Raw genomic sequence first — 11,506 nt, 5'->3', positions numbered from 1 at the left:
GGGGTGGGAAACGTCTTCACAGATCTTCTTTCTAAAGGCCTCCCACTTTGTTCTCTTCTTCTCACAGTCTGGGAGAGGCTGGCCGTCTGGGAGTGTCTGTCTGTCTGGGAGTGTCTGTCGGTCTGGGAGAGGCTCCATCTCTACAGAGCCTCTCCTCCCCCCTCCCCCTCCCCCCCACCCCGAGAGGAGCAAAATGGCAAATTCTTGATTGCTTTGAGCTTTACCCCGCTTTGTAGCGCTGGTGACTGCCGGCGTTCAAAACGCTAATGCAATTTCATTTATACAAATCGTCTGAAGAGAGAAGCTAAGAGTAGCTTCTCGCCACACCCCTTCCCGCCATACAAGCTACGGGGACCCCTGAAGAATGCCTGACTCTTAAAATGGAACATTCTGGGCAGCTGGAAGAACACTGGCAAAGGACAGACAGGTGTCAAGTCGCTTGGAGGGGCAGAACCTGAATTGGGTGAACGGGGCAGGTAGCTTCGGGGTAGAGTGCTTGCCTAGCATACGTGAGGCCCTGGGTTCGAGTCCTGGGTGCCACATGAATACAAAATAAATCAAATTTTCAAAATAAACTGAATTCCATTACTTCCTGGCAGAAAGTTTCAGAGCCGCTTCTCCTATAGAATTATTATTATTATTATTAATTTTCCTATTTGAATTATTTCCTGTAGGAACAGTTCCCCGTAGAAATAGTCTAACCTTCGTGGCAGAGCATTTCGGTGATGGTAGGGAGGCTACAAATTGGCAGATGGGTCAACAGATGGAAGTAAAGCTCGAAAAGAAATTCGCTTCCACGCTAGTGATTTAGCCGGCAATTGGAGTCCTGCCTGGATAGCTATCTTCACCCAGAGGAGCTTCTATGAAAAAAAAACAAAAACACCCCACAGGGGAATGCTAAATCTCAACCAACATCTCCATGCTCTGACTCAAGATGGTCACTTTGGTGTGTCTGGTCAATACCGGGCCTTGAACTCCTGGCCCTACATTCTCGGTCAGAGTGTTTGCTTACGGCTGGCGCTCTACCCACAGCCTACAGAAAGGGTCACTTCTGAGAGACAGCTTTACGTGCACGACAAGCTGAATGATCGCTTATGAGAGAACATTATGGGCTTAAATGATTTTTTTTTTCTGAAAATAACTGTTTAGTTGGATGAGCCAATCCAGTTGTAGGCTTGTTCGATGGACTGTAGTTGCAAAGTAACGAATAAATTTCCTTAAGCAGGCCAGACACAGCACAGCAAATATCGGCTGTGATTGACTTGCTGTGATGACCATTCGGAATTGCGTTATTTAGAGTATTCCTGGAATGACTTTAATTGCACAATATTATTTAAGGATTATTTTCCTCCTTCCTTCGCTATTTCCCTCTTATCCTTCCTTTCTGTCTTCTTTCCTTCACCTCTCCCTCCCTCCCTTCTTTCCTATGCTTCACTCTTAACTTTCCTTCTCCCCTTTCTTCCTATCTTCTTTCCTTCTTCCTTCCCTCCCTTCTTTCTTCTCTTCTTTCCTCCCCCCTTCCTTCCTCCCTCCCTCCCTTCCTCCCTCCCTCTCTTCCCTCCCTTCCTTCCTCCCTCCCTTCCTTCCTTCCTCCCTCCCTCCCTCCTTCCTGTTTTCCTTCTTCCCCATCATTCTTCCTGTCTTCCTTTCCTTCTTTCCTGTCTTCCTTCCTTCCTTCCTTCCTTTCTTCCTTTGCCCCTTCCTTCCTGTTTTCCTTCTTACTTTACTAAGTTGAGATCCGGTGAGCAATTGCAGATGGTGAATGGTTTCTTTGAATAATGCTGCAGACACCTAAAGCTTATTTGCAGAGGGGTTAGAAACTTGCTGCCATACCCAACACTGAAATACATATATATGATACGATATATAATATAATATAATACATATAATTAGATAGATAGATGGATGGACAGAGTAGATAGATAGATAGATAGATAGATAGATAGATAGATAGATAGATAGATAGATAGATAGATAGATAGATCACTTCCAGAGAATCTGGTAACCTAGGGGGTCACTTCCCGTGTCTACCGCTAGGAGGCACCGGCGAAGGCGAGGCAGAGAGGAGAGGAGTTGAACTCTCAGGGCCACCTCTGAGAGCCAAGGTCAGCCTCTCCTGACACCTGCTGGCCATGAGGAAGGAGCCTTGTAAACCAGTCAGTCCCCCAGAGCGGAGATGCGAGCCTCAATCCCAGCCGAGAATCAAGAGCGCAAGTGGGTGAGGTGCTGGAAGGTCCGGGTCGTGGCTGGCGTTGGCCGCCAGGTTTCTGACGGTCAGCAGAAAGGCCAAGGTGGGTGGAAGGACCTGCGGGAACTGAGAGGAAGCTGCCTCCCCCTACTGTGGAAATATCAACGTGTGAACAACCTCAAAGGCTTGTGCATGGACTGTCAAATCTAGATGCGTGTGTGTGTGTGTGTGTGTGTGTGTGTGTGTGTGTGTTGGTCCTGGGGCTTGAACTCAGGGCCTGGGTGCTGTCCCTGAGCTCTCTTTGCTCAAGGCTGGCGCTCTACCCCTTGAGCCACAGCTCCACTTCCAGTTTCCCGGTGGTTCATTGGAGATGAGAGTCTCATGGATTTTCCTGCCCAGGCTGGCTTTGAACCTCGATCCTCAGATCTCATCCTCCTGAGTAGCTGGGATGACAGGCGTGAGCCACTGGCATCTGGTCTCAAACAGTGTTCACTTGTCAATTGGGAGAGGATGACAGGACAGCCCAGGGTGGCAAGGTACATCTTTAATCCCAGCCCTGAAGAGGCGGAGGCAGGAGGAGGATTAGGAGGCTAGCCCGGGGCCACACCACAGGAAAAGAAAAAGAACACCATGAGGCCAAACGCCCACAAGATGGCAGCCTAAACCCAAGGCGGCGAGGACTGCTATGCTGGCCTTCTCCCAGGTTTGCCGGTGGAAAGGACGCAGAACTGAGCGGAAAGGGGCTTCAGGGAGACTTTAGGACCGCCCTGCGAGGCACGCAGGCCCAGGTTCAGCCTCCTCGGGCCTCCACACTCTGCCACTGCTTGAGCTGCCGGAATTCCTTTATTTCTACACATGATCACACCACCAAACGAATGACGCCAGGCACCAGTGGCTCACGCCTGTCAGCCTCAGTGAACCAGGAGGCTGAGATCTGAGGCTCTCAGTTCAAAGCCAGCCCTGGCACGAAAGATCACGAGGGGCTTGAACCCAGGGCCTGGCCGCCGTCCCTGAGCTCTTTGTACTCAAGGCCGGCGCTCTACCACTTTGAGCCACAGCGCCACTTGCAGTTTCCCGGTGGGTTCTTTGGAGACGAGAGTCTCACGGACTTTCCTGCTCAGGCTGGCTTTGAACCGCGATCCTCAGAGCCTCAGTCTCCCGAGTAGGCAGGATGACAGGCAGGGGCCAGCAGTGCCTGATTCCAAGGAGACTCTTATCGCCAACGAACCACCAAAAAGCCGCAGGCAGAGCTGTTTAACTCAGGTGGTAGAGCGGCCTCTTTGCGTGAAAAAGCGAAGGGAGAGCGCACAAGGCCCTAAGTTCAAGTCCCAGGACTGATGCACACACTACTTTGTGTTTAGAGAAACCTTGGTGAAGGAAAGGTGGCCCAGGGTCAGTGGGAACAAGGCGTGGGGAGCCGACCACGTGGGCACGGAAGGCACCCACATTCTAGGGGCCGTGGTTACCAGAAGAGCAGCAGGCCAATGGTGGCCAGATTAGAAGTAGGACTTCCTGTCTGGGACAAAAGCACAGCAGACCCCCCCCCCCCCCCCGCCTCCCAGCTCACCACGCTTCCTCTGCCTGCTCTTTTTTTTTTTTTTTTGCACTTCCTAATTTTCTTGCCAGCTGTAATTTAGTCATTTGAGTCTGATAATGAAACACAGCGCTTACAGCGAAGAAAAACTAAACATAAAACCCAACCCTCCTGCGCGTCAGCTTCCTGATTCCCCCGCATATTCGGGAAGACCCTCAAAGGGGCAGAATTGATCCCTGCTGTGAAACCCGGGGCTGGGGGTGGGGGTGGGGGCGGTTCCTTTTGCTTTAAATTCATGCAGCCTGGGAGGAGGTAAAGGTTGCCCACAGTTTTATGCAGAATTGCAGTTCAATTGACTTGACCAATCAGGAGAGAGGACTTGAAGGACTTGACCAATCAGGAGAGAGGGCTTGAAGGACTTGACCAATCAGGAGAGAGGACTTGAAGGACTTGACCAATCAGGAGAGAGGACTTGAAGGACTTGCCCAATCAGGAGGGAGGACTTGAAGGACTCGGCCAACCAAGCAGAGAGAACTGGAAGGACTTGACCAGTCAGGAGAGATCATTTGAAGGGCTTGACCAATCAGGAGGGAGAACTTGACATCCTTGACCAATCAGGAGAGAGAACTCAAGCTCTTTCTCCTCTCTACCCACCTTTCGTTTTTTCCTCTTTTCTTCCACTCCCCGCCCCGCTCCCAGTGGACTTGAACGTTATCCTGAAAGTCTATGGCCAGACAGGCTCTGGTGCTCACGCCTGTCATCCCAGCTACTCAGGAGGCTGAGATCTGAGGATCCAGCCTGGGCAGGAAAGTCCATGAGACTCTTTATCTCTAATGAACCACCAAAAAACAAAACCAAAACCAGAAGTGGAGCTGTGGCTCAAGTGTTAGAGCGCCAGATTGAGCACAAAAGCTCAGGGACAGCGCCCAGGCCTTGAGTTCAAGTCCCAGGATTGGCACCACCCCCCCCCCAAAAAAAGTCTTGTCAATCACAATGAATGCTTTTGTAGAGATTTGAAGAACTTAGACACAGACAGAATGGAGAGACTGTTCATATATTATGTCTTCCAGCCCGCTGAGAAGAAAAGGAATGGTTTGATGTCCCAGTATAGCCAAGCCGGGCTATACTGAGAGACAGATTCTGACACTAAAGGAGTTCTCGCTAGGGAGGGACAGACAAGGACCCCATCGGACAAAGGACATGCCTTCAGGCCGTGGATTTCCAACATCTGGCAGGTGCTGGGACAGAAAGTGCTGGAAGGTCGCAGCAGCCCTAGGGCTTTAAATGATGCCAAACTGAGCAAGCTCGTGCAACTCCAGGTGGCTAAAGGCTTCCCAGGGACAAATCACGGTGATGTCTGTGAGGAGAGAGAGAGAGAGAGAGAGAGAGCGCCACTGTGTGAACTAACTGCCCCTCCAGCAGAGCAGAGACACGTCTGCCCCCCAAAGACTCCCTGACCGGGTGCCGTAGCTCACGCCTGCCATTCCAGCAACTCAGGAGGCTGAGATCTGAAGATCATGGGTGGAAAAGCCAGCCTGGGCCAGGAACGTCTGTGAGACTCTTTTCTTCAATGAACCACCAAAAACAAATGAATAAATAAATAAGCCATAAGTGAGGGCTGGGGATATGGCCTAGTGGCAAGAGCGCTTGCCTCGTATACATGAGGCCCTGGGTTCGATTCCCCAGCACCACATATACAGAAAACGGCCACAAGTGGCGCTGTGGCTCAGGTGGCAGAGTGCTAGCCTTGAGCAAAAAGAAGCCAGGGACGGTGCTCAGGCCCTGAGTCCAAGGCCCAGGACTGGCCAAAAAAAATAAAAATAATAATAAATAAATAAATAAGCCATAAGTGGAGCTGTGGCTTAAGTAGTAGAGGGGCCCAGCCTTGAACAAAAGGTAAGCCTGGGACAGTGCCCGGGCCCTGAGTTCAAGCCCCAGGACCAGTAAAACAATAAATAAATGATTTCATCCAGCCGTTCTTTCTGGGGGAGATGGGGTTACAGATCCCTGGGTCCCCTCACCCCTATTCTGTAATACTGAACCAGGAAGAGGAGAACAGCAAGCAGAATCAATTCTCCTCAGCCCAAGGGTTAAAAATGAGAATTGTGGGAACCCATTAGGACCGGGGATAAGGCAATAAGGGAGACCAGACTGTGGAATGGCGGCTTGGGGGTAACAAAGGACCTGGAGCCTCCTGCCGGCTTCAGATACCGAGGTTCCAGTCGCCAGGGTTTTGATCACGCGTGGAGAAGTATGGGCAGAAAGTAGAGTCTACGCATCAGCATGAAACTGTGGGTCCACCCTCACCCCCTCATTTCTTTTTTTTGGGGGGGGGTGGGGGGAGAGTTAGCATGTGGACACTCACTTAGGCAGGTAAATTCAGCACCCAGTCCTTTTCTGTGTCTTCAAAGGGTGGAATCGTCTTTCCATTGTCTACCATTTTCATGGTAGCCTGAGTGTCTATGAGGATTAAACTCCAGGGGTTCATGGAGGTGGAGGGAAATGGGGGGGGGCGGTCTCTTACCTGTGCCCAGCCCCTCCATTCCAGGGATGTCATCTCCAAATCTGTGGGTGAACAAAAAAGCGAATGAACCCATACAGAAGCAAGGAAATGCAGAAATCAATACAGACATGCACAGACGTCCAAGGCAAAAGGAGCCTGGATTTCTTGACTCAAGAAAGAAGTGTGCACGTGTGCGTGTGTGTGTGTGTGTGTGTGTGTGTTCATCCAGCACACCTTCTGTGTTGAACTGGAACAAGAAAACAAAACAAAACAAAACAAAAGAAAATGTCACCCAGGCAAGAGTGAGCATATTTGGGGTGAGAGATGGCGGACCTCCTTTTAGAGATTTTAGCCCTACAATCTGGGCGTCAGTGACCTAAAATCCTTGCTAGTCAGGAGGCTGACACCAAGGAAACCTGGGTGGCCGGGTCAAAGGTGACCGGAAGGTGTTACGTCTGACCACAGACCGGGCATCCGAGAGACAAAAACCAAATTAGAGGGCTGGGAACATGGCCTAGTGGCAAGAGCGCTTGCCTCATATACATGAGGCCCTGGGTTCGATTCCTCAGCACCACATATATAGAAAAAGCCGGAAGTGGCGCTGTGGCTCAAGTGGTGGAGCGCCAGCCTTGAACAAAAAGAAGCTCAGGGACAGCGCCCGGGCCCTGAGTTCAAGTCCCAGGACTGGCAACAAACATACAAACCAAATTAGAGACCAAGGTGGAAGATGGGGGTGAAGGCAAGTTGTTTTTGTTTTCTTAAACCTGTTCAGTGTTCTGAGCCAGGCGTTCTCCAACCCAAAGAACAATGATTCCTAATACACGGGAGCTCTCTTCTTCCTCCTCGGCCTTACCCTTTGACCCCTTTCTTAGGGGGCTTGCTCTTGAATTGGCGGGTCTGCCTCTGCTTGAATTTGGGGGGCCCCTTGCGCGGGGTCGTGGGGCCCTGGCTGGGTGCCGGAGGGGTCAGCGTCGTGTTCTCGCTCATTCTGAAGGTGTCCGGCCGGCTGCTGTTCGCCGAGCCCCTGTGAGGGAAGAAGAAAAGGGAAGAACCTTCTAGATTCCCGGTTCACTGGTTCTGAGGCTTTCGCTCTAAACCAGGGGAGAATCTTACTCAAGAGGCTGAGGATTTTCATTATATGTATGTGTTTGGGGTTGAATTTCCACATAGGAAAGAAACAAGGGACCTCCTCTCTCTCTCTCTCTCTCTCTCTCTCTCTCTCTCTCTCTCTCTCTCTCTCTCTCTCTGTCTCTCTCTCTCTGAGCCTAACTTTTATCACTCAAATATGATCTTTATGTTCCAAGTCCTTCTTATTTTCCTGCAAATAACATTCTTCTTCTAAATGGATGAATAAAATTCATATATGTATGCAATAAAGACCTGCATGTATGTGAATAGATGAATGACTATCGCTATGGAGATACGTATGTATGTTTACGTGTTTAATACGTATGTATACATATGTCTTGGAATCGTGTTCGGTACACATAATAAAGACGCGCACGTATGCATCGTGTTTTCTTGGTCCGTTCCTCCGTCGTGGTGAATCTGCGCTGTTTCTGTGACCCGGCTGTTAGGGACAGCATGGGTAAGCACGAGTAAGCAGGTGTTTTTATTGTATCCTGGTTTTGCAATCTGTTGGGTAAATTCCACTGACATGGGTCCGCTGGATCATCGGGAAGTTCCATAGAGAGACAGATTGGGGCAGTCCTGGGGCTTGAACTCAGGTCCCTGGGCACTGTCCCAGGCCTTGGGCTTAAGGCCACTGGAGCTCTGATTCCAGCTTTTCAATGGTTCACTGGAGCTGTGAGTCTCAGGAACTTTCTGGATGCTTGAAGACCTCCAGTCACTCATCCTGTGACTATGGTCCACCTTGGGTCATGGGATCCTGGCCTGGTGACCGTTCCTCTCGGTCCCACGGAGGCGCTTGGCCGAGCTTTGCCACGGGAAGACGTCGCCAGCTCTCCGGAACACGGAACGCAGCTCTTTTGATGGGCCTTTCCCAGCCTTGTCAACAAATATGGCTGGCGCCTCTGCCCCCTGACCCCTGGGGTGGCTTGGAGGTGTTGGATCGGAGGGAAAGTAGCCCCAGACAGCCATACGCCCCGGGGTTGGGCAGCCCACGGGAGACACGTCCGGCTCTGCCTCACGGTGGGGCAAGCCAGGGTGTTTTGGGTCCAATGTTCAGACTCCTCAATTCTGCCAGAGGAGTAAGACACCAGAAGCACCCACTTCTTCCTGTTACGGAGCCCGATCGCTTGTGCACGGCCCGGTGTCGAAAAGAAAAACATCAAGTGTTAACCCAGGGCACTGGTGGCTCACGCCTGTCTTCCCAGCTACTCAGGTGGCTGAGACCTGAGGATCTGGGTTCAAAGCCAGCCCAAGCAGGAAAGTCCTTGAGACTCTTATCGTCAGTAAAGCACCTAAAAACCGGAAGTGGCGCTGTGGCTCAAAGTGGTAGAGCGCCAGCCTTGAGTGGAAGAAGCTCAGGGACAGCGCCCAGGCCCTGAGTTCAAGTCCTACCACGGACCAAAAACAACAGCCACGGCAAAAAAAACGACTCCATACAGCTCAGGATGCCGGACTCGGTGTCTGACTTGATTTCAGCCCGCAGAGAGAATCCCACGGTGTTTGTTCCAAACATGTCCTGTCCCTCGATTCCTGTGGGCTGCCAAAGATTTTTTCCCCTGTGGCCGATGCGATGTTTGAGGACCACTGAGGCACAGTGAGAAGACACCATTTCCTATGGGGGGACTGGGGTTCAAGTCTCCTGAGCCCCACGGCAGCAAGGTTTAAGCACACGTCCTACCTGAAGGGAAGTTTCAGAACTGGCTTTCCCATGCATCTCCTCCCCCCTCCCTCTCCCCCCAGCTGCCTTCTTCCGGCTAAGATTTCACTTGACTTTTTTTTCCTGAGTCTGCTGTAGGATGCTTTTGCTCCTTGGCTGGCGCTCCACCGCCTGAACCACGCTTCCCATGAAGGAGCGAGGCAGGCGGCGAGGGCAACGCCATTTGGGGGTGGACAGAGAAAGGAGGTAGCGGGAGCCAGAAGCATTGGTATTTTTTTTTCTTTCTTTCTTTCTTCTGATGGAATGACGCCCGGGGTCTCTCTGGGGCAGAGAGAATCAAAGCGACGTTGAGAGCCAAGTCATCCCCCAAGTAAATAAGCCGAGCCAAGTCATCCCCCAAATAAACAAACCAACCCACGCCCTGCCATCAAACATGGCCCAAGCAAACACGGGTCACCTCAGAAGCACACAGTGGTGAAATGACCTTGCTGCCCCAAGGTCACACCTTCTCCAAACCTTCCCTTCCCATCCGTGCTTTCCTCTCCTCCGGGGCACAAAGCACGCTTTGCCCTGCGGTCAGCTGGTTCCCAGTCCCCTCCCGCCCCCCACCCCCCCCCCCCGGCCACCCGGCCTTCCCAGAAGAGAGGGGCCCCCCTGAAGTTGCACCTGAACAAATTCACTAATCAGGTTTCCCAGTGACCTTGGAAAGAGCCTGCCCGCTCCCCGGCTTGGTTTGGAAGAGAGAGAGAGAGAGGTTCCTTCATCTCCTCGCCCGTCTCCCATCCCCAGGCCAGGCCTGACACGTTCCAGAATGTTCTTCCAGTTCTCTGTGTACCCCTCCCTGCCTGGCCCACCCTTTCTGGCTTCCCTTGGGATAGTGTCCTGCCCAAACTCACCGTGCAAGTTGGGAACTGCTCAGGGAGTTTCTAGCACACGAGCCACTTGCCTCCCCCTGGGTCAGCCCCAAGGCTTGCACCCCCGGATTTTATCTTCCTGTAATCCCACAGGCTCAGGAGCGAGAGGAAGACGGGGTAAGAGGAGGCCACGAGGAGCCGGCTTAGGGGCTTTCTTTCTGATTGCTGGATGCCCTCATAGAACCCCGGGCCGGGTCCTCTGTGGTCCATAAAGAAACGCCGAGTTCACGAACAGCGAAGGAGTCTTGTTCTTCCGTTTGTGATCCGACATTCTGTGCTCCTCTAGTACTGTCTGAGTCCTTGCTACCACCCCCCCACCCCAATTCCTCCCCCTTATGACAGACACACAACTGTTGTGCAATCACACACAACTGTTGTGCAATCACACACACACATGCACACGCACATCACACACGCAGAGGCCTAATTCTCCCGGGAGTCTGTCTGGATAACTGGAGAGTTGAGAGTGAGATGGATCGTCCTGAGCTCTGCGGGGAACCTCGACCCTGCGGATAGTGATGTTGAGGGCTGCATAGTATTCCTCCCTGGACACTGTTGTGTGTACGCCGTGGGAGACATCGGATCTCAGGCGTCAGGCGTGAGGGCAAATCTGGGGGTAAATTTATCACAGGGCAATGGAGTGATTGCTTCCAGACAACTTGTTACCTTTCCCTGGGCTGCAGTCAAGCAGACACGAGAGCCAGAGGCACCTTTCCGGTCATTTCTATGCTCACCCTGTGATGACAGGGTTAACCCCCACCCCCCCGAAGTACCACTTGTCAGAGGGATTGCAAGCTGCCAAGATTACAGAGAAAGGACATGAATTTAACCCCCTGAGCCGGGCAAAGACTCTTAACCTGAAGCCCCAAGCAGATTACACAAACAGCCAACCAGCTTAAGGGCGGCTTAGATGCAAGGTCTTTACCAAAATTAGAGCCATTTCCCAAGCAACAAATACTGTAGCAAGCTAGAAGATGGGGTTTGTCTCTGGAAATATTATTATTATTATTATTATTGCATTAACCAAGTTTCTTAAGAAATGTATTCTGGCTGGGCACACCCATCATACCAGCTACTCAGGAGGCTGAGATCTGAGGATCACAGTTCAAAGCCAGCCCGGGTAGGAAAGTCAGCGAGACTCATACTTTTTTTCTACATATATTTCAGGGGGGCCTTTTCCTAAGCGTGCCAGCCCATGGGCAAAAGTAAATATCAGAAAGCAAGTTCAAGCCCTGGTCTGTGACCAAAAAAAAAACACAAAACAAAACAAAAGAAAAATGAAAAGACAAGCACTGAGAATACAACAGGAGAAATGGACACTGACAAGCAATCCATGAACCTAGCGTCTCCGATCACCAAGCCCTTCTTTTTCTGATCCATGCATTCTGCACACGTGTGTGTGTTTTTTTTTTTTTTAATTTTCCATCTCCTTGCTACCATCTTGAGTTTGCAGAAGAGCAGAGATTCATAACCATTGTTTTTAATGAATTAAGTAGCTGTGCAAAGAGGTCGCAATTCCACCAGTTAGGGTCACGAGGACAAGGCATCTTGGTCCATTTTTCTTTTCTTCAATTCTTCT

The 11,506-nt window shown here is 51.3% G+C and overlaps 1 protein-coding gene across 1 annotated transcript; it reads right to left on the bottom strand.

Moving 5' to 3' along the window:
* Positions 1-4,812: 4,812 nt before the first annotated feature.
* Pde6h (phosphodiesterase 6H) lies at positions 4,813-7,290 on the bottom strand. Its single transcript, XM_048337405.1, has 3 exons — positions 7,079-7,290; positions 6,247-6,287; positions 4,813-5,079 (listed from the first exon to the last, which is right to left on the bottom strand). Exons 1-3 carry the CDS (start codon positions 7,210-7,212, stop codon positions 5,003-5,005), a joined length of 252 nt encoding a protein of 83 aa, XP_048193362.1. The 5' UTR covers positions 7,213-7,290; the 3' UTR covers positions 4,813-5,002.
* Between the last annotated feature and the right edge of the window lie 4,216 nt (positions 7,291-11,506).

The sequence above is a fragment of the Perognathus longimembris genome, unplaced genomic scaffold (genome assembly GCF_023159225.1).
Source record: "Perognathus longimembris pacificus isolate PPM17 unplaced genomic scaffold, ASM2315922v1 HiC_scaffold_5382, whole genome shotgun sequence".
Taxonomy (NCBI): Eukaryota; Metazoa; Chordata; class Mammalia; order Rodentia; family Heteromyidae; genus Perognathus; species Perognathus longimembris.
Note: the sequence above shows the minus strand (reverse complement) of the source record. Positions and strands in the feature narration are given on the sequence as shown.